The sequence below is a fragment of the Gymnoscopelus microlampas genome (assembly GCF_963454915.1).
Source record: "Gymnoscopelus microlampas genome assembly, chromosome: 23".
Classification (NCBI taxonomy): Eukaryota; Metazoa; Chordata; class Actinopteri; order Myctophiformes; family Myctophidae; genus Gymnoscopelus; species Gymnoscopelus microlampas.
Genome location: NC_139960.1, coordinates 23006284 through 23029532, shown reverse-complemented (window position 1 = coordinate 23029532; position 23249 = coordinate 23006284). Strand labels below are relative to the sequence as shown.

The 23249-nt window shown below is 41.5% G+C and overlaps 1 protein-coding gene across 4 annotated transcripts in view; it reads left to right on the top strand.

The window, feature by feature from the left end:
- Window positions 1–23249, top strand: part of osbpl8 (oxysterol binding protein-like 8) — a 118001-nt gene that overhangs the window by 42920 nt on the left and 51832 nt on the right. For all 4 annotated transcript variants that reach the window (XM_084049727.1, XM_084049728.1, XM_084049729.1 and 1 more), the window contains one exon: window positions 20370–20406. In XM_084049727.1, coding sequence (XP_083905853.1) covers window positions 20370–20406 — 37 coding nt within the window. The remainder of the gene's footprint in view (window positions 1–20369; window positions 20407–23249) is intronic.

Below are 23249 nucleotides of genomic sequence, written 5' to 3'. Positions count from 1 at the left end.
ACACTTCCATTCCCCTTTTTTACCTGGCCTTCTTGGCTTCTACAGGACTTTTAGGTAGGCTTTTTCAGTTAGTCTTAATTCAATAGGCTGTGAAAGCAATCGTCAGTTCTTTTAGCAAGTAGAGTGTTGTTCAGCCTTTAGCTCATAACAACAATAATTAATTAACACTGTGTTTAACCTGTAATAGCACCCACCCTGTAGCATTCTATGCAAGAAGCCTGTTAATGGTCTATTCACATTTAGTTATTTTGTTAATTAATACTGGCAGGATTTATTTAGCTCTACCAAAGTAAATAATAGCATTTAACCCACAATGATGACTTAATCCACTGCTATCGTAACCATCTAGTTGCTCCAGTTTTAGTCTATCATAAAGTCTGGTTGAACATGGTATTACACTAGTGGTAGAAAACCTCCCCCACCCCTTATCAGTAAACAATGGCCTTTAACTCCCCATTATAAGATCCCCTCCTAATCACTGTCATTTAGTCTAATCTTTAGCTATATTGCAGTGGCTGGTCTCTCATAAAGCCTAGTTAAACCATGAATACTATTTTAAAGGTTGTCTAATCAGCTTAAAGCAAGCATCTATGATTAGATTATTAACCAAACCTAACTACTTCTCCTCTCAAGGCGTGTTAGAATTTGGCGGTTAGCTTAGCACTGTCTTGTAAGTGACAAAGACAATGCTAATTTTCTCCCCCACCACTCAACAGTGGCAGTGGCAGTTAGCTAGCAGCTAGCACTTAATGCTAGACAATAGATCCGTTAGCACTGTGAGCTAGCGACACTAAGAGTAGCTCTCAGGACTGTTAGCTTTCTAAACCCCCTTATTGGTACGCTAATCAAACTTTTAACGGTAGCCTAGCTACATAACCTGTGGTTAGCTTCTAGCTTCTCCCTCAGCTCCTTATTCTTAGCACGCAGCGTTTCACAATCTACAGTCTCTTTGTCCTCCACGGTCTTCGCAGAACTGTGGGGCTTTGTTCATAGCAACCTGATAGCGAGTCTCTTCCCGGTGGTTCCTCGGGCCCGTACGGTATTACTGCCTCGGTCCTAGCGTCGTGTAGGCCGCCGGCTCCGTGTATCTCCCTTCGCCTCCGTGGACAGATGACTTCCTCCAGTTTGTGTTAGTTGAGGCCCTTTGTCCCCTTTGTTCACACAACTAGCACTGGTTCATTAAGCCAGCGTTAGTTCTGTGAGCCTATTTCAACCTGTCCCATACCAGGCCTTATAATTATTTTGTTGCAACTAACTCCTCATCTAAAGAGACAGTATAGTTATACGTTCCGCTTCAAGCGCCATAGGCTACCACGGCTTTATAATTGTTTAATTACTCTGTAACATTTAAACTCTGTTTAATGACTATGTAACCAATACACACAACTAGTTGTCCCTCTCAGACACACTAGTGGTTTAATTACTGTGTAACACTTAAACTTTGTTTAATGACTATGTAATTAATCGTCAAACTAGTTGTCCCTCTCAGACAAACTAGTGTTTTAATTACTGTGTTGTACCCCTGTATAACACGGCTAATCCACTTAAACTCATAGATGTCTCTCTTTAGGAGACTCTATAGCTTAATATCTGCGTACTTTAACGCTTAAACTTGAAGAAGTCCCCTCCGGGGACTGCTAGAGTTTAATACCTTGTAATTAAACTTACAACTGATAGATGTCTCTTATATAGAGTTTAATAACTGCGTAGTTCAACGCTTAAAACTCAAATATGCCTCCTCCGGAGGCATCAATAGTTTTATTACTGTTCAATTTTGTAGCAAATCGCACTTTCTGCGTTTGATGCAGCTAAGCTACAATCGCTAGACCCATTGAAAGGGTTCAAGAAGAGTGGAGAGAGTTGTAAGCACATTACTCATACCTTGTGTCTTTGATGGTTTTTTATTTACTATACAAACAATCTAGTCTAAAACTTAGTTACCAGTTAGCAACGGTTAGCACTTTAGGCACCGGTAGTTAGTGGTTAGGTAATAAAACCTGAGAGAGAGAATAAGCACATAACACACAGAGTATTAAGGATATGACTTCACATCAGACGTACACATCACAAGTACAAAATTACAATGTTACTCACTATTGGTCTCTCACTCTCTTGTAGGATCTCGGTAAGTTACTTAAAACCCATATTTCAGGTAACCCACGGCACTGTTCCTTCTGAATCTAAAATCCTGTGCTCAGGCAGCCTATTATATCAACTTCACACATAAGGTCCGCCTTTAGGGCAGATCTTTAAGCAACAGGAAGTTCTGGTTACCCACAAGGCTTTGCGCTTGGTCCTGTCTCTTGTTACACATCACACAAGGGCCGGCTAGCTCTGGCCCTGCTCAGTCAACCAAAGGCTCTTATCTCACAACCTTCCCCCGCTTGGTATGCGAGGGGCCCTTTGAAGCAGCTACCTCACCAGGGGGTCTAATCTGGCCTGCTAGACTCAACTTAAAGGGACATGTATTCTCCCACAGGACAGATGACAAAGTACATTACTATATCATTAATAATAATCCACGATTATCTTTCATAATCATAGATTATTTCCACAATGATCATGAAAAACGATCAAGAAATAAATCTCACAATCTTTCGTCAAAAGGTGGCGCTATAGCACTCAATTGAAAATGCCAACTTTGAACAGGTACAACTCATGCCCTGTTTGACCTACAGCCATGAAACTTCGATGCACACATGCGTCTCCTCATGCCTAACAACTTTCACTGTTTGACTTTTGACCTCTGACCTTTAGATCTCCCACCATTTCGAATTATATGAAAAGCAGTAAAAAGCAGTTAAAACCTATCTCCTCCTGGGATTTTTGAGCAATCTGCACGAAACGTTTTACACATGAACTTTGGACCTATGCCGACAAACGTTTGCAAAATATTTTCCATAAGTGAAAAAATGAAGCTTTAATGAGCCAATGAATATTGCAGTTTTATGACAATTATTCATCTGCCCCTAGTGCTAAGTGAAAAATCGTTACGCGGCGGATAAAAGCATTAAATTTGATACAGATGTCCCTTGGGTCATCCTAAAACATCCTAGAAGGGGTGCCCAAAAAAATCTTAAACAGGAAGTGAGTTATGGACAAAATCCAAAATGGCCACCTAAACTGTTGACCGTTGACTCAAAAGACACCAAAAGAATCTCCAAAAAGCATATAATTTGCCACACGTGTCCCTTAGGTCATCCTAAGACATCCTAGAAGGGGTGCCCCAAAAAATCTGAAACAGGAAGTGAGTTATTGACCAAATTGAAAATGGCCGCCTAGTGTTGTCGATTGACTCAAAAGACAACTAAAGAATCTCCAAAAAGCATAAAATTTGGCACACATGTCCCTTGGGTCATCCTAAGACATCCTAGAAGGGGTGCCCAAAAAGTCTTCAACAGGAAGTGAGTTATTGACAAAATTGAAAATGGCCACCTACAGTGTTGGCGATTGGCTCAAAAAGCCTATAGAATCTCCAAAAAGCATACAATTTGGCACATATGTCCCTTGGGTCATCCTAACACATCCTAGAAGGGGTGCTCAAAATAATCTGAAACAGGAAGTGAGTTATTGACTAATTGAAAATGGCCGCCTACAGTGTGAAAGATGATGCAAGATACCTAAATAATCTCATAAAAGCATGAAATGTGGTACAAATGTCCCTTGGGTGATCTGAACGCATCCTACAAGGGGTGCCCAAAGAGGTTTTAAACAGGAAGTGACCGCCTAAAGCAGTTGACACAAAAGAAAACATAAAGGGACGTCATAAAAGTGTACCAGTTGGTACGTACATTGAGTGCTTCTTAATATATCCTAGAAGGGGTTATTTATTTGTTTGTTTGCTTGTTTATTAAACTTTTTAGGAAGGGACCATGTTGAAGAAATTCTAAATGGCTGTTTAAACAGTTGACCACGGCAGTCTGCATATTATGCAGACTCAATACGACAGGTTATGCAGTGCATAACCTGCCGTATTTTGTAGTCTACCTTCTGTTTTCATTTCTACATCAAATTATTTATTTTACTTTCTGCATTATTTTTTTTATTTTACTCTTTGAATCTTCTTTATTTATCTAACTATCTGCATATTCTTATTTATTTTACTCTGCATCTTATCTTACTCTGCATATTCTTATTTTACTCTCTGCATCTTATTTATTTTGCACTCTACATCTTCTTGCTGGTTTTACACTCTATCTTCTCATGTATTTTCTTCTTGATCATTACTGTTTTTTTGTGATTAGTGTTTAGTAACTACATGTATTCATGTGTGCCATTTCGCAAATACCAGCACATTGGCATAATGCTCTGCAAGGTAACCCAGCATCCCGGCATCTACACTTTCTCGAACAGAAGGGCTCAGCTTTGCAGCCACACTTGAGTTCTCTACAAACTTTGGCAGCCTCTGGCAAGAGTGTCCATAAAGGTGTCCACGAATCAGCTACTTTAATCCATCCATATTTGTCAGGAGATGGTAGAGATTGCATAGCTTTCAGGCTTCTGGACCAAATGCCAGATTGGCAAACTGTTCGATTTGAATGTTGTAGCAGTGCAGCCCGTGGGGGAGGAGTGTTTTCCATTGAGAGACTATTAAAACTTTTTTTTGGCACCCCTTAAGATGCATTCAGATCACCCAAGGGACATTTGTACCATTTGTACGTATCATTTCAGGCTCCCCTTCTAGGATGTCTTAGGATGACCCAAGGGACATGTATGCCAAATTGTATGCTTTTATGAGATTCTTTAGTTGTCTTTTGAGTCAATCGATAACACTGTAGGCGGTCATTTTAAAATTTGTCAATAACTCACTTCCTGTTTAAGATTTTTTTGGGCACCCCTTCTAGGATGTCTTAGGATGACCAAAGGGACATGTATGCCAAATTGTATGCTTTTATGAGATTCTTTAGTTGTCTTTTGAGTCAATCGACAACACTAGGCGGCCATTTTCAATTTCGTCAATAACTCACTTCCTGTTTCAGATTCTTTTGGGCACCCCTTCTAGGATGTCTTAGGATGACCCAAGGGACATATGTGCCAAATGTTATGCTTTTTGGAGATTCTTTTGGTGTCTTTTGAGTCAACGGTCAACAGTTTAGGTGGCCATTTTGAATTTTGTCCATAACTCACTTCCTGTTTAAGATTTTTTTGGGCACCCCTTCTAGGATGTTTTAGGATGACCCAAGGGACATCTGTATCAAATTTCATGCTTTTATCCGCCGCGTAACGATTTGGCCATTTTTTGTGGTTAGCACCCCCTACTATAACACATACATGCAGACTTACCATTCTTTGAAACTTTGCAGAAATGTAAAGGGCCATTCCAAATATCACTGAAACCAATCTTACTCCAATTGGTCAAACGGGGGCGCTATAGCAATTTTTTGAAAATGCAAACTTTAAACAGGCAAAAGTCATGCCTCGTTTGGCCGACAGCCATTAGACCTGCTTACACATGTGCCTTGACTAATGAGGAACACATCTATCACGTTGACCAGTAAGCACCGCCCTTAGATTGTCCGCAATCTTGAGCAGTTTGAAAAACACTTAAACCCAGTAACCCAGTATTTTTCAGCTATCTGCGTGAAACTGTATCATCAGTGTGATCTCTTTTTTCAGAGGTTCGTCTGTTGGTCCAATAGCTTCCCGCTTAAGTGTATGTCTCACAACGTCAAGGTCACAGGTTCAAGCCTCACTTGGTGCAGACTTCATCTAAGTTGCATTTCACACAACATGACTATCAATGAATACATCTGCAATTGTTAAAGATAACATGAAATACTTAATTGAGTGTTTTTTACATACTTCATTGTGAAAATAGCTGATCTACAATCTCACAACTTTTCAGATAGCAATGAGAGTATGTTTTTTCAATGTATAACATACTTCATTGTGAAAATAGCCGATGTACAATCTGACAACTTTGAATGGTTTGTGAGCTTGTAGATCGGCTACTTTCACTAGTTTTGGTTCTGAGGAGATGTACAATTTCTTCATTGGTAAATGGTTTGTAAACGAGTGATCTTAGTGTTAGTGAAACAGGGGCTTGGGTCATGACAGAAGGCAAGAGTTTCTGATCCTCAACAGACAATATCAGCCTGGATAAAGCTATAGCACTATAGGTAGTGTTGCAGCTACCTAAGAGTGCCTCACGACCGTAAGGTTGCAGGTTCAAGCCTCACTTGATGCAGACTCATTTAAGTTGAATTGCAAAAAACATGACTCAATCTATTCCGTTTCCATGTCTTTCTCTTCAATCTATTCCGTTTCCATGTCTCTCTCTCTGTCTCTTCAATCTATTCCGTTTCTATCTTCAATCTATTCCGTTTCTATGTTCAATCTATTCCGTTTCTATCTTCAATCTATTCCGTTTCTATCTTCAATCTATTCTCTGTCTGTCTGTCTGTCTGTCTGTCTGTCTGTCTGTCTGTCTGTCTGTCTCTCTCTCTCTCTCTGAGGGGCGGCCATAGCTGAGTGGTTAGTGAGCCCGCCTAGGGAGCCAGAGGCTCTGGTTGCCGCAGGTACGATTCCAGGCCAGGTCAGCAAATGTGTCGATGAAATGAAATTTGTCCCTGAGCAAGACTCTTAACCCCCAATTGCTCACAGGCCCTCATTGGAAACAAGACCGCAAGGACTTTCATGAACTGACCTGTTAAAGGAATTATCATTTCTCTCTCCTGGCCCCGTTTTATCGCTGCTTGCAGCTATATTTAAGGTTTTGAGGCCATCAGGCTCAAAGACTTTCTTGGGATACTAGGCTTTCTTTATTAAGGTTTTGAGGCCATCAGGCTCAAAGCCTTTCTTGGGATACTAGGCTTTCCTCTTCCGCCGGTTTTGGCAGTTCTGGCCTAACCGCGTGGTCACTTTTTATGAAATTCGGCAATATGGTAGAGGGCTATGCCAAACGGCTAAGAAACGAATCTCACAACTATCGGCCAAAGGGTGGCGCTATTTCACTCAATTGACTTTGAACAGGTACAACTCATGCCCTGTTTGACCCACAGCCATGAAACTTCGATACACACATGCGTCTCCTCATGCCGAACAACTTTCTCAGTCTGACCTTTGACCTCTGACCTTTAGATCTCCCACCATTTCGAATTCTATGAAAAGCAGTAAAAATCTAACTCCTCCTGGGATTTTTGAGCAATCTGTACGAAACTGTCTAAACATGAACTTTGGACCAATGCCGACAGAACTAAGCAAGCGGATTTTCCATAAGTGAAAACGTTAAGCTTTTATAAGCCAATGAAAATTGCAGTTTTATGACAATTATTCATTTGCCCCTAACACATACATGCAGACTCACATTTGTTTGACACTTTGCAATATTGTAGAGGGTCATTCCAAGTATCACTGAAACCAATCTTACTCCAATTGGTCAAAGGGGGGCGCTATAGCAATTTTTTGAAAATGCAAACTTTAAACAGGCAAAAGTCATGCCTCGTTTGGCCGACAGCCGTTAAACCTGCTTACACATGTGCCTTGACTCATAAGGAACACATGTATCACTTTGACCAGTAAGCTCTGCCTTTAGATTGTCTGCAATTTTGAGCAGTTTGAAAAACATTTAAATCCAGGATTTCTGAGCAATTTTCATGAAAGTGTGTCATGTGTGTGAACTCCCTTTTCACTAGTTCAGGTCTGTTGGCCCAATAGCTTGATCGCTTAATCATCTGCCTTGAAACCGCAGGGTTCCTGGTTCGAATCCCACCTGATGTAGAATTCATTATAATTGCATTGCACACAACATGACTGTATCAATGAATGCATGTGCAATTGTTAACCAGTAAGCTCCGCCCTTAGATTGTCTGCAATTTTGAGCAGTTTGAAAAACATTTAAATCCAGTATTTCTGAGCAATTTGCGTGAAAGTGTGTCATGTGTGTGAACTCCCTTTTCATCAGTTCGGGTCTGTTGGCCCAATGGCTTAATCATCTGCCTTGATACCAGAGGGTCGCCGGTTCAAATCTCACCTCATGCAGACCTCAACTCAATTGCATTGCACACAACATGACTGTATCAATGAATAAACATGCAATTGTTAAATTAAACGCTTATTGAGAGTAGTTGTTTTCAATGTATGATGTACTTCATTCCCTCTTTTGTTTTGTTTTGTTTTGTTGGATTCTCCCTTCTCACTGACCAAGGCTGTGGATTGAATAGCTTGATCAATACAGTGTTAGTCTCATGTGCCAAAGGTCCACGGATCAAACACCACTCGTCACAATTTACATTTAAATTGCATTATACAAAACATGACCTTGTTAATTCAGACATGTGCACTTTTTAAACAATACCATGAATTGCTTTTGAGAGTAGTTGTTTTTTATGTATGACATACTTTCTTGTGAAAATAGCTGATCTACAATCTCACACCTTTTTAGATAGCAACGCGTTGTGAGCTTGTAGATCGACTATTTTCACACAAAAAAAATTTTATTGGTAAATGTTTTGTGAATCAGTGATCTACAGTAGTTAGCGAAACAGAGGCTTGGTCCATAACAGACGGAAAAACCTATAGATATCAACAGACACCATCAAGGAGGCCATATCTCTAGCTCAATGAGAAGAGAGGCAGCCTGTGAATCCATAGGTCGCTGGTTTGATCCCTGTCCCCAACAATGCATTGAGGTGATCATTATTTGGAATTCTTACTTTGTTACAAACATACTCCTGGTAGCCTGTCTGTCTGTCTGTCTGCATCTCTCTCACTCTGTCACTGTCTGTCTGCCAATCTGCCACTCTGTCACTGTCTGCCAGTCTGCCACTGTCTGTCTGTCTGCCAGTCTGCCACTCTGTCACTGTTTGCCAGTCTGCCAGTGTCTGTCTGCCAGTCTGCCACTCTGTCACAGTCTGCCAGTCTGCCACTCTGTCACAGTCTGCCAGTCGGCCAGTCTGCCACTCTGTCACAGTCTGCCAGTCTGCCACTCTGTCACAGTCTGCCAGTCTGCCAGTCTGCCACTCTGTCACAGTCTGCCACTCTGTCACAGTCTGCCAGTCTGCCAGTCTGTCACAGTCTGCCAGTCTGTCACAGTCTGCCAGTCTGCCAGTCTGCCACTCTGTCACTGTCTGTCTGTCTGCCTGTCTGCCAGTCTGCCACAGTCTGTCTGTCTGCCAGTCTGCCAGTCTGCCACAGTCTGTCACAGTCTGCCAGTCTGCCAGTCTGCCACTCTGTCACAGTCTGCCAGTCTGCCACTCTGTCACAGTCTGCCAGTCTGCCAGTCTGCCATTATTCTCGAAACCGCTCATTGCTGCTTGCAGCTATATTTATTATTATTATTCCGCCGTTTTTGCCAGTTCTGGCCTAACCGCGTGGTCAGTTTTTATGAAATTCGGCAATATGGTAGAGGGCTATGCCAAACGGCGAAGACCCGAAACTCACAACCATTGGCCAAATGGTGGCGCTGTAGCACTCAATTGAAAATGCCAACTTTGAACAGGTACAGCTCATGCCCTGTTTGACCTACAGCCATGAAACTTTGATACACACATGCGTCTCCTCATGCCTAACAACTTTCACTGTTTGACTTTTGACCTCTGACCTTTAGATCTCCCACCATTTCGAATTCTATGAAAAGCAGTAAAAAGCAGTAAAAATCAAACTCCTCCTGGGATTTTTGAGCAATCTGTACGAAACTGTCTACACATGAACTTTGGACCAATGCCGACAGACGTGAGCAAGCGGATTTTCCATAAGTGAAAACGTTAAGCTTTTATAAGCCAATGAAAATTGCAGTTTTATGACAATTATTCATCTGCCCCTAACACATACATGCAGACTCACATTTGTTTGACACTTTGCAATATTGTAGAGGGTTATTCCAAGTATCACTGAAACCAATCTTACTCCAATTGGTCAAAGGGGGGCGCTATAGCAATTTTTTGAAAATGCAAACTTTAAACAGGCAAAAGTCATGCCTCGTTTGGCCGACAGCCGTTAAACCTGCTTACACATGTGCCTTGACTCATGAGGAACACATGTATCACTTTGACCAGTAAGCTCTGCCCTTAGATTGTCTGCAATTTTGAGCAGTTTGAAAAACATTTAAATCCAGGATTTCTGAGCAATTTGCGTGAAACTGTGTCAAATAAATGTTTGAGGCCCTTTTTCACAGGTTCAGGTGTGTTGGTTCAATAGCTTGATCGCTTAATCATCTGCCTTGAAACCACAGGATTACCGGTTCGAGTCCCACCTCATGTAGACTTCATTGTAATTGCATTGCACACAACATGACTGTATCAATGAATACATGTGCAATTGTTAAAGATAACGAGAAATGCATACTTGAAAGTAGTTATTTTCAATGTATGACGTACTTCATTCGCCCTTTTGTTTTGTTTTGTTAGATTCTCCTTTCTCACTGTCTGATGCTGTGGATTCAATAGCTCCACCAGTAGAGTGTGAGCCTCATGTACCGAAGGTCCCTGGTTCAAATCCCACTGATTACAGTTTACATTTAAATTGCATTGTACAAAACACGACCCTGTTATAATCCGTAGGTCGCTGGTTTGATCCCTGTCCCCAACAATGCATTGAGGTGATCATTATTTGGAATTCTTACTTTGTTACAAACATACTCCTGGTAGCCTGTCTGTCTGTCTGTCTGTCTGTCTGTCTGTCTGCCTCTCTCTCACTCTGTCACTGTCTGTCTGTCTGTCTGTCTGTCTGTTTGCCTCTCTCTCTCTCTGTGTCTGTCTGTCTGTCTGTCTGTCTGTCTGTCTCTCTCTCACTCTGTCACTGTCTGTCTGCCTTTCTCTCACTCTGTCTGTCTGTCTGTCTGTCTGTCTGTCTGTCTGTCTGTCTGTCTGACTGCCTCTCTCTCACTCTGTCACTTTCTGTCTGTCTGTCTGCCTCTCTCACTCTGTCACTGTCTGTCTGTTTGTCTGCCCCTCTCTCTCTCTCTCTCTCTCTCTCTCTCTCTCTCTCTCTCTCTCTCTCTCTCTCTCTCTCTCTCTCTCTCTCTCTTTCTCTCTCTCTCTCTCCTATTCTCGAAACCGCTCATTGCTGCTTGCAGCTATATTTCTAATTGTGATTAGGCCACCTGTCCTGGCTCGCCACATAACACTACGAAGGGGCCAAAGGGCACACAGCTCTTCAAAGTTTCATACACTTTGCCTGGGTTGCAGCCTTGAAAACCTGTGAGGTGGTGCTGATGATTGAGCCTTTCAACACAAGTTTCACCTTCCTTGCAGTTGAAACTGTTGGTACTCTAGATAGGCCGGTGTAGTGTGTTTCTGTTTAGGCTCACGTTTCAGCATTGAGATATAGACCAGGGAACATGTTGTGACCTCATGCCAATGTATGGAATCTAACATTATTTAGTGCACAGATGGATGCCATTGAGTTATTCTTTACTGCCTTGGCTCAGTGTTTGTTGTGGACAGTGTCTTGGCTTGCCGGCTGATGTACAGTAGCTGGTTCTTACTGTTGTGCTGTCCACAAAGCATGCCGCTGAGAGCGTTTAATTTATGTGGCCCTGTCACTGTGACTGGGACCCAGCTGTAAATCAACCATATGGCCAGCCAACACCGGCATCTCACAGCTCTCCAGCAACCAGGCCTTAGCTTTGAGACGTGTACACACACACACACACACACACACACACACACACACACACACACACACACACACACACACGGACAATAGATGCTTCTTGATTAGAGATACTACATTCAGCATCTAGAAAGGGTTTACACTACAGGGACAACTAATACTCTTGTTTTGTAGTTGTATAGCATTATTTGCAGACCATTTTTAATGATTTACACTAATGAAGATAATCAATGTGGATGTTTTACATTACTTGCGTTTGTACGGTTATGGAATTGGTGCTGACTCAGCCTCAATGTCTGTCCTGCATGACTTAGTTACCATGCATTGGTGTTGACTCTGCAGACGAGAGCTGCGCACCGCCGACCACAGTGGTGTAATATTTAACAGAGAAGCTTCTTAAGTTTTTGTCATGAAGCAGATGTGAGCGTGTCAGTTAGGAACTACCTCAACAAACTGAGGAAAGTTTTTCTTACGGACATTTGGAATGATCAACCTCCTTTATGCTGTCCATTTCTCTTTATTCAGTGTTTCATTGCATTGCCACAGCACCAAATGTGACCTCAGAGGTTGCAGATAAGGCCCGTGCCAGCATTGTTTTGAACATGATATAATATAGGCTACAGTTTGAACATAGGCTAGGCTACATTGTATGTTCTTATCCTATTCTCATCACTTGCACAATTAACAGTAAAAGGAAGGAACTCCAATGTTTATGGGGGGGGGGGGGGTGTCTCGAAGACTTTTTTGTGTAAGATGCCTACATTTGCCAGCATTTTAGCTGTTTTATCAGTCAACTACAGTACAGTTCGTGAATTGAGTTGACATTGACAATGACAATTATCTTTTGACTGTTATTGCCCAAATGACAATTGGTCAGCCAAAGAGCCAACCAGCACGCCAGCTGGTAGAGTAGACCATCCTAACCACTGTAACCAGTAATCCTTTGTCTCTTCAGGAGAACCATTTCTAGGTGTAGAAAATAAATGTTGCTGTTCAGGTTGTTGACAGACAGAATACTGTTGTACCTGACTGAGTGCATCAGCACATGATGTACTGTGCTCCATACAGTGGCACCACATGAGCTTGATATAAAGTTGTGTGCTGCTGGCAGCACGCAGCACTCGATATAGCAGTGACTGATTGATGGAAACATGATCAGCAGGGGCGCCCGCCTGGGTGCAAGTGGCTCCCTATTGATTGCACATGCACAGACATCCTTGCACAGGCACAATGACAGTCGATGCAATGCAGGCACACGAGAATCTCAGGAGATTTTCAAAGAGTATTGATACCTAAAATGATTGATCATGCATGCCGTCTTCTTGCACATTCAGAGTTACTTTATTTTAGTGCTTTTAGGACATTTTATTTGAGTGCTTTTAGGATATTTTATGTGGTAGGACATTTTATGTGGACATTTTATGTGGTGTTTTATGTTTGGCGAGTATTACAAATTAAGAGCATTTGAATTATCTGGAAAGCTATAAATTCCTGGAGTTCTACCCGCCAGGCTAGAACTGCCAAAGGCAAGGCATCATGTTTTCACTCCTTTGAGTCAGTGGATAAATCAGCATAATCATACACCTGTGACTCACACACTACTTAATATACATACAGTGTATCACACAGAAGACAATACTACACCACCCATTGTACCTGATACATGCTGTCAAAACATAGTCATCATAGTGACTCATTCTCCCAGGTGGCAAGGCAAGGCAAGTTTATTTGTATTTTCAAAGTAGAGGGGATCAGCTAGGCCAGTCGTTCTCAAACATTTTTATGTCAAGGACCCCCCCAATTAATATGTATGTGGCCATGGACCCCCATCTGGTGCCTTGGTGGCTTTTAGCTAGGCATAGCAAGACCAGCTCGGATGAGCAGCTCTGCATTTGTGTGAAATCATGATGGACATCTGAAAAAAGCGGTCCACATCATAAGTGCATTTCTGAAAGAATGTATTGAATGTAACAATTTTGAACTTGTGAAAGTGCTCTGTACGCCCAGAAAAGGCGCTCTGATCTGTTCTTTCTAAAATGTTGGTAATTTGTCATAGGGTTTAATTTAAAAAGGCGGTGCCTACATTTTTTTTTTTAAAGGAACGTAGTGTGAACGCTACCTTAGAAGCCAGCCAGCCACATCATCCTGGATAATAATCTTTTGTGACAGCACAGATGACAGTGATGGAATAAGCACTTCCTCTATTTCTATCAGTGGAAATTGGTGGCAATTGTACACTGCTGGCCATAACGGCTGCTGTTGATGACTCTGCAGTCTGTTTGACAGAAAATGTAGCACCTTGCCAAAAGTAAATTGATACTCCTTTCTGTTTCCTGCCCCCCCCCCCCCTTTCTTTCTCTCCCTGGCTCCCTCACTATTCTTTATGCGAACGGCCTTTTTGCATGTAGTTGAAGCGCAAGGGGGCGGGGGGCGGGTGGGGAGAGAGTCAGCACACTGAAGTCAAGGCACAGACTACTGTGTTGTTGACAGACTACTGTGTTGTTGACAGACAACGGATGCACGCTTATGAGAAACAACAAAAATAATAATAATAATGCATTAGCGCAAGATGAGGATAAATTAAACATTCAGTCTAAATGGCCAGTAATTCGCAACTACTACCACTACTTTTGTATTTGAAACTTTAGATTTTTCTAAATATTATAAACTTTCAGGACAGCGTAATACAAATATAATTTATGAAAAGGCTACTATAGGCTACAGTGAAGTCGGACTGAATGACTGAAACGTTTTTTCTTTTTTAACTCTCTTGGTGATTATCTGGCACAGTAGTTGTGAATTAGCAAACTGGACATTTAGACTGCACTGAATGTTTCCTTTTCGCGTGCGAATTACTGGACATTTAGACTGAATGTTTCCTTTATCCTCATCTTGCGCTAATGCACGCAACTGTTTTGCCAGGTTTTATTTTTGTTGTTTCTCATAAGCGTGCATCCGTTGTCTGTCAACAACACAGTAGTCTGTGCCTTGACTTCAGTGCGCTGACTCTCTCCCCAGCCCCCCAACCCCCGCCCCCTTGCGCTTCAACTACATGCAAAAAGGCCGTTCGCATTCTTTATAGTGAAATGAATGAAACAAAACGTGAGTAATGGTAAAAATCCTCTTTAACCTTTTAAAACCTGCTAAAGCTTCATTTGGTTTTACACTAGGTATCAGATCTAACCTTTTATTATATACTGCTTCACAACTGTTCAAGATAAATCGTTGAGATTACTTTTAAATGCAGGCTTTGATTGGGTATTATCCTTAGGATTAGGACATACAGTAGCTTGAAAAAAAAAAAAGGCTTTGGTAGTGATATCTTTCCCCACTATGCAACCAAAAGAGAATTGGGTCAGAGATGTGCTGGCAGTTATGTTTCAACATTATGTAATATGTCAAGGCATTTTTTCCTGCACAAGCACTCTCCGTCTATTCCAGAGAAGGGAACATTGCTACGCTGGAGGAAAACCCTATACTGAAGAAGCAGTGTGCTTGTCTGGTATCATACTAGTCTAAGTATTTGCTTAGTATTGAAATATGGTATGTCAGACATAAATCACAGTAAGTGGGAGCTACACTGTGCGTACCATCTTTCATGTTTTCATTTTAAATCACTGTAAACTTGCAATCCTGCATGCTATCGCAAAGACCTGAGGGGATCTTTGGCATTTATGTGGGGTTTTATCTGAAGGAATAAACATTTTTCTCAAAGATAATTTGAAAATGTTACTTTGTTTCCTTAGAGGAACATAGAAACTAGTAAAAACTCTATAATCCTCATATCACACACATTTGTTATTTTGAACTCACTGCTCTGTGCTCCAGCCGGTGAGAACCTGAAAGCCTCAAGTCATAAAAATACATTTACCCAGATGAGAAATATATAACTTTAATCTTCTCTTTCTAACAGTCTACTCTACACAGACTATACATGATCTTAACCACTGCTGGCCTGGCGTCCTTAGTTTGTGCAGGTCGCTATAGGTGGAATTTGGCAAAAACTATCAATTTCAAAACAGATCAAAAGATCACAATGCATCATAATCGGTAGCTTGTATATTGGCTATTTTCACTGTGAGACAAGAACGGTATTATATCGATATCCAGATAAGTGACTCAATAATTTGTGCAGGACGTCATGTTTGCATTTATCTGCCAGTAATGCTGTCTAACCTATTGTGCTTCTTTGAGAATGAATTTGCGATCTGCAATAGCCAGCCCCGGTAGCTATTTGTCAATAGACCTATCGGCCCGTGTTGAAATAGGGATTAAGTTGGTAAACGCACACTTATGTCATGGATTACTCGCAATGGGTGTCGACTGACCTTTTCCATTGTATTGACACAGGATCTAAACGTGTGAGCGTCACTGTGAGTGTATTGGGACAGATTCAGCTTAATCAAATGCATTGGCACAATGTCTGGTATGCACCCTGTATTGCACAACTCTCGTCACAGCAAATCTTGCTGTGTTTAACTTGTGTAAAATGGCATCTCTGGTCACGCTATCACACTGTGTGGCTACGGCGGCACCTCATGATGCCATCATGTGTTGGCTTTATGTCACAATTTGATCATTGACCTCATGTGTCATCTTTGAGCATCTAGCACACACGTTTGTTTTAATTCATTCCGATTTGGTCATTCATTTTTTATTTATTTGTTTCTAGTGAATGTGTCTGTGTGTATGTAGTCTCGCGTAGCCAGACGATGAGAGATCTCCCCCTACAGATACTGTATGTCTGGTGACATCTAAATTCCGTGGGGCTAAAACTGGGTGGAAACAAAGTGGTAGTAAACGGTTTTTATTTGAGAATAACATGGGATGTACAAGTAGCAATCATAGATAAAATCATAGATTGGATCAAAGACTGAATTGTGGGTACATCATTACAAATAAAAGCATAAAAAGGGCAAACAAACACAAACATGCAGTCAAGTGAAAGACTTGACTGCATGTTGTGTACAAAGCAAAGACTTTGGGGCGGTCCCTTCATATGGGATGGTATAAGGATTAGTGTTCAAAGCAGTGGGCGTAAGTTTGTTGGTACTGCTGTTCTTCTCCGCCGTCCAATCCCATTAATTGAATTTAGATTTCCCCTGAGCTGACAACACCATTACCAGACACCCCAAATGAAAGGCAATGAGCCATGCGGTTCAACTATGCACACCTGTTAGCTTGCCTTGTTTTGAATTATTGTTGGAAGGAGATTATGTCCATCAGTATTGGTGTGTGGTTTCTGCAGTATAGTAAATAGACTGCTTACAGTGCTTACAAAGTCAGCACAAACAGTCAGCAAAACGTGAACCGGACATCAGTTTGCTGTAGAAGCTGCTGTGGTAAATGGGGTGTTACTGAGCTTGCAACAAGGAGAGATTGGCTTCTATTACTAACGGTGTCAGCATAGCGCGCTAATTATTTCTGTACATGGCACTTCTTGAAAAATAATTGTTGCTGATAAGTTGAAGCTTGGTTGGTCATTTGTATTGTCTATAGCCCATTATTGTCCATTAGAAGCAGGTTCCTCTATAACATTTGTAAAACATTTCTTTTATTGAAATGAATCGTATCAAAAGGATCGAATCGTAGTGAAATGAGAGATTTCATGATGCATTGAATCCATTTCCTAACGAATCATAATTGTATCAAACTGTTGTGAGGTCAGAGATTCAACACCCCAGTTTGAAGGAACTACAAGCACAATCTCTTTGTCAACGAGCTACCAAAAGTCCAATAACCACTTAAACCCTTTATACTTCTTTGTACAGTACATCGAATAGCCAAAAATAGCCTATCTACAATCTTACAAAGATGTGTTGTGAGCTTGTAGATCTGCTATTTTTGCTGAATGTTCTGCAAATCTTTGCCTATTGTAGCCACATGTGCAATTAAAGCACAATTAAAAGAACCCCAATAAACGTTGACATTTCTTTCATCCTACACTTAGACAAGGCGTACGCCGTTTATCCGTTCGGCTCCTAATGGCACACCAGTAGTGCAATTTGCTCCAAACTTTGCACAAATATAATGCATGCCATGGGAAATCCAGCAAACTACCTTTCATGCTTGCAACTTTCATATTTTCCTTTAAACTTTGGTTAAAACTCAGATGTTGCCCCTGATTTTGCCCAGTAGAGGGCGGCGCCACAAATGAACACGGTCGGTGCAGGACTCGCTCGTAAGCTACAAACAAGGCATGCAACAAGTTGACAGGAGAAGCCCTATTGTCTTTTTTATACAAACAAATCATGCCACGAACAGTCAACCCACTACCTCTCTTGCTATTACTAGCCTTACATGTCAGACGATGTGCGTGTGCACATTGTCTGACGTGTAGACTGTAGATCTGCTTGTAGATCTGCTTGTAGATCTGCTTGTAGATCTGCTATTTTTTGATAGCCACGCTAAAATCTGAAATGACACAGATGCTTTCCCGGTTTCAATGGGTTAAAACCTGAGGCCGATTCTACAAATGCCTTCTAAATCAGTAGTTCTCAAACTCTTTCATGCCAAGGACGGCGGACCCCCCATCTGAAAATGTTTTGTGCCAGGGACCCCCAGAAGAGAAGATTTCTTTGTAGAACTGCTATTTTTGAAAATTACACAGATGCTTTCCCGGTTTTAATGGTTAATAACCCATTGCTGATATGTCTTTACTTCTGGTTGGGTTGAAGTCTTGGTAAAATGTTGATGGCTGTAAGATCTTGGTTTGTCTGTGTCTCCTCATTGCTGGTTGGTTACAGAGATGGATATTTTCTGAGGCTGCTGAGGGGATCTGTCCATTCCTCAGCATTTGGCAGTAGAGATCGTTGAGGCTTGTACTATGTAGGCATGTACTGTATTTATGGAGTAAGACCTGAGACGTAAAGGCATATGGACACTCGGAACAGGAGAAGGCGTGGGAAAATTGGGACTCACTCCTTCAAGGAGCAACAGTTAAAAGGGCTGTGACACACGATGTGCGCATGTAGATCGGATATTTTCTGCGAATGTTACGGTACCCCCAAAATAGGGATACTAGGGTTCAAGTGGTTAAAAGCTGCCCACTCCTGCGATTCACATTGGGTCCCACGGGATCACAATGCAGGAGTCTATTTTAAATCTTTGCTACTCAAACTCTGCCCTTCTGTGACTCCTCCTTTCTAATCTTCTTGCCTTTTTGTTGTAAGCAGCTCATAGTATTGTCTATCCTCTCAATCAGTGGATCATGTGGCTGTAACCAATAAGAAATCCTCATTAGTACTTTCTCCTCTGGATTATCGCAATATCCAATCAGTGGTATTGTTTTCGTGGAAAATAACTCATATTCCTACCCTTCCCAGAGCTTTGTTATCTGTCTGGGATAAAAACTGCCTCATTTGCTAACACAATCCCAAATAAGCTTCTAGGTGCTATGCAGATTGGGACCGACATTGTGTGTGTGTGTGTGTGTCAGTGTGTCACTCTGACAATGGGTACTACATGTACAGTACTCTGACAACCATAAAGGTGTGTGTGTGTGTGTGTGTGTGTGTGTGTGTGTGTGTGTGTGTGTGTGTGTGTGTGTGTGTGTGTGTGTGTGTGTGTGTGTGTGTGTGTGTGTGTGTGTGTGTGTGTGTTAGAGCTAAATAGCACTTACAGTATGAGTGCACTTATTTTTTACAGTCTATGGAACATGATAAGATCAAGATTATAAGGAGTATCCACCATTATGAATAAAAATATGACATATTTTTATTCATAATGGTGGATATACTCCTTTTAATATGCCCATAATATACCACACTACAGAGCTTGCATGCTCAAGTAATATGGATTCGAAAATGGAAAAAGCTACAGCTGTCCCCTTGCATATTGCATATAGGCTCACATAAAAATGGAAATGTTGTGTGCTGTTCATCTCACTCCCTTATAAAGTGGAAGGTGGTTGATGGCTGTGAGACACTCTAGGGTGTGTGTGTGTGTGTGTGTGTGTGTGTGTGTGTGTGTGTGTGTGTGTGTGTGTGTGTGTGTGTGTGTGTGTGTGTGTGTGTGTGTGTGTGTGTGTGTGGGGTAGAGTTTTGGGTTGTGCAGTTACATGCATGTACCTTGTCATGATTTGATTTAGCTATATGTATTAGGAAGGAGACCTGGACTGGATCTGTGGATCCAGATATTCAAATAGTAACAGGAAGTTTACAACCCATGCTGGGTTTTGTGATGTTATATATCGGTAGAATCAGCTTGATTTACATGTGTTTATGGGCTAAACTAGTGACTTTGAGAGCTGCTTCACCATGCAATGTAAGTCAATGAGGAAACTATTTTTGGAATATCAATTTCTAATCAATGGAGCAACAGAGCAAGGTATCTCTCTATTTGGACTAGTTATATCATGACAAGGTAACTACACAACCCAAATCTCTACCAAAGTGCCATTGCGCATTTAAGCACGTATAGACTATAGAGTACACTCTTGCGGGTTTGAAATGTCATAATAAGGATAGATAAATAGCCACAGGTGCAGATTAAGATTTGATTCAGTGTATAGAATAAAGTATATGGGTTAGGTAACATTGATGTTGTCAATGGTGGCCTTCACAAGCAATGGACGTCTGTTTGTCTGGACAATTCTGTACCACCATCCAAACCTGTTAATTCCCCCTCTGTTACCCGGCCTATTCTGTTGCCAGTGTTGTCATGTTGTGTCCTTCGTTGCATTTTGGTTCAACTAACGTCTGTTAATTTTTTTTTCTTTCTCTTTTTCTTTTTTTGTCGTTCCTGTGTGGTTTCTGCTGCTGCTGTGCCCACCATCACCATGCCCTCTGTGTGTGTCCACCCTTCCTCTCTGCTAGCATCATGCAGAGATTAAAGAACATCATGCCACATCAGGTAAGCCAGTGACATTTCAGTTTGTCGGGAGAGGGTCAGGGGCTACCGTAAGGGGGAAGGGACAGGGTGTATCGTAAAGGTAGTACCACAGGGTGGTAGACCTGTTATATATTGCGGCACAATATTTTTTTACAGCAAAATGTCATAGTAAGGTTGTGTTAAAGGATAAAGAAGGCGTATTATCATTCATAAGAGCATAAGAAATGATAAATTACAAAAAGTAATAACCTTGAACACTTTCATGCCATTAAATTGGACTGAAAAGCAGACTACAAAGGACTCTTCACTTTTTATTGTAATATTGCATTGTCTGTATAATACTGAAGAGTTATTGTCGGTAAGATGTGTGCTATATGATTAGTTCTGATTTAAGCAGTTTGTCGTTTAAAAATGTTCCAGTTTGACACATGCAACACTGGGTTTGTTTTCTCACTGTCATTTAAGTTGCCCACTGTATCACAGCAAAATTATAGCTTTTGCCACTGAAGAAAGGTTTTTAGTCCCTGGTGACAAAAAGTGCAGACAGAAAAGTTTTCCGCTGAGACCCTAATTTAAATCTAATTAAAAAAGCTGGATAGAAGCCCTGTTATTTTCATTCATACACACAAATACACGGCACTGCTGCTTCACTTTTCCCAAGCAGCCTGTTAACCTTATTCATGTGCAGGGCCGGCGCACCCATTAAGGCGACCTAGGCGGCCGCCTAGAGCGGCAGTTTGCGAGGCGGCAAAAAAAGTCGGGGAAAATAAATAGTAATGATAACAAATCGGTAAAATTAGAATTAAATAACACAACCCTAACCTAACCCTAAAACCAAAATAAAGTAACCAAAGACACAAAAAAAAGTATCATAATCAGAATCTCGCCTAGAGCAGCTATCAGCCCTCCACCGGCCCTGTTCATGTGTCATACAAGTATGACTTGGGATTCAGTCTGATGGCTTTTAAAGGTGACGCAGATCTTTTATGCCCGGATTAGAGTGGTAATAAACTGACCATAGGAGGGGACAAGCCTCTAACTTGGAATGATTAGATGAGCTTCCCCACAGAGCCTGTTCATACCAGGTGTTTTGTATCCACATTATATCCTGATTGTCTAGGTCCACTTGAGACAGATTGCTTCTTCACACATTTGATTAGGAAGGCGTCTGAAAAACGTCTCGGGAGACCAATTTTGATTGGGTCTCGCATCCCTGCTCAAATAACCATGCTGAAAGTCCAAACAATACAGACTGCCGTCTATTCTTGGCTTCCAGCAGACAGACGACTCGCTGAAGATGTTTCACACTTTCTTAACCACAGGAACCCTATGCCATAATAGGCGAACATTCGGCAAAGAAAGGCAAATGTGGTGCAAAAATGTCAGATCTACAAGCTCACAGCGCATGACGTTGCAATGAGTTGTGAGCTTGTAGGTCGGCTATTTTTGTTGAAGAATCTTGGCGTAGAGGGGAAAATAGGAGCGGATCATGTATACAGTAGACTCCTGGGGGACTCCAGTCAATGAAGTATATATTGTAGAGTTTAAGTGGATAATAATATATATAGACTTAGAGACTGCACTAAGTAATAGTACTCTGACAACAGGCACTGACAATGGGTACTACATGTCAGTGTTGATTTCGTCGACTAAAACTACGACGAAAAATGTTTGTCGACTACCTTTTTACACTGATGAAAACTAAATAAAAATGAGGGACGAGTGGAGAAGAGATCCAGTAGAACTAAAAGACAAGTCATTGGTTGCTCATGGGTGTTGCAGCTTGTAGATCAGCTATTTTCAGAATGCAACCAAGTGTAAAATCAGCCATTACGACACCATCAAGGCACCGCCAAAATACATTTTAGTCAACTAAATCAACTGTAGATTTAGTCGACTAAAATCTTATATTTAGTCGACTAAAACTAAACAAAAAACGTTTCAGATGACTAAAATATGACTAAAACTAAATGGAATTTTATTCAAAAGACTATGACTAAAACTAAATCAAAATTTGCTGTCAAAATCAACACTGCTACATGTACAGTACTCTGACAACCATAAAGGGGCATGTGTTCCCAACGGGCATCAGCCTAGTACGTAGGCCTACAGTAGGTGCCTAACTTTGATCGGAGGTGGGGTAGCCAACTTTTTTATGTTGGAGGTCTAGATGCAACTTGCATTGTTTCCAACGTGTGTGGTCCCCATGAAGACCGGTGCCCGGTCTAGTATTATACACAGGCCCAATAGAGACCGTAGTCTCCTAACTTCCTAGTACTTGGAGGCCAAGTACTCTGAAGGCTTCAACAATGGAAATGTTGCCACATGCCTTTTAATAATCACAAGCAATCCCCAAACAATTGTTGTCATCAGGTTGGTTGGTTTAATTGAATATTGCCTCTGAAAGGCAGCAACCAAGAGAGCAAGGCTGAGAGATACTGTGTGTGTGTGTGTGTGTGTGTGTGTGTGTGTGTGTGTGTGTGTGTGTGTGTGTGTGTGTGTGTGTGTGTGTGTGTGTGTGTGTGTGTGTGTGTGTGTGTGTGTGTGTGTGTGTGTGTGTGTGTGTGTGTGTGTGTGTGTGTGTGTGATTAAGATGAGGAAGAGGGGAATCGGCAATGGAAACACTTTGCTACGTTTATCAGCCTTGGCTTGACTGTTTGAATATCCCAACTACTTCACAGATCAAAATGAATCAAACCTTAAGACCTCTACACACTGTACGATATTTGACCCGATTTGTCTGTCGGGGATTTTTTTTGGTGATCACCGACAAAACCACCGATATGAGTCAAGATCGGGCGTTCCTCGGCGAGGGGTTGATCGCGCAGTGGGTAAGGTACTCCGAGAAGAAACACCCGATAAAG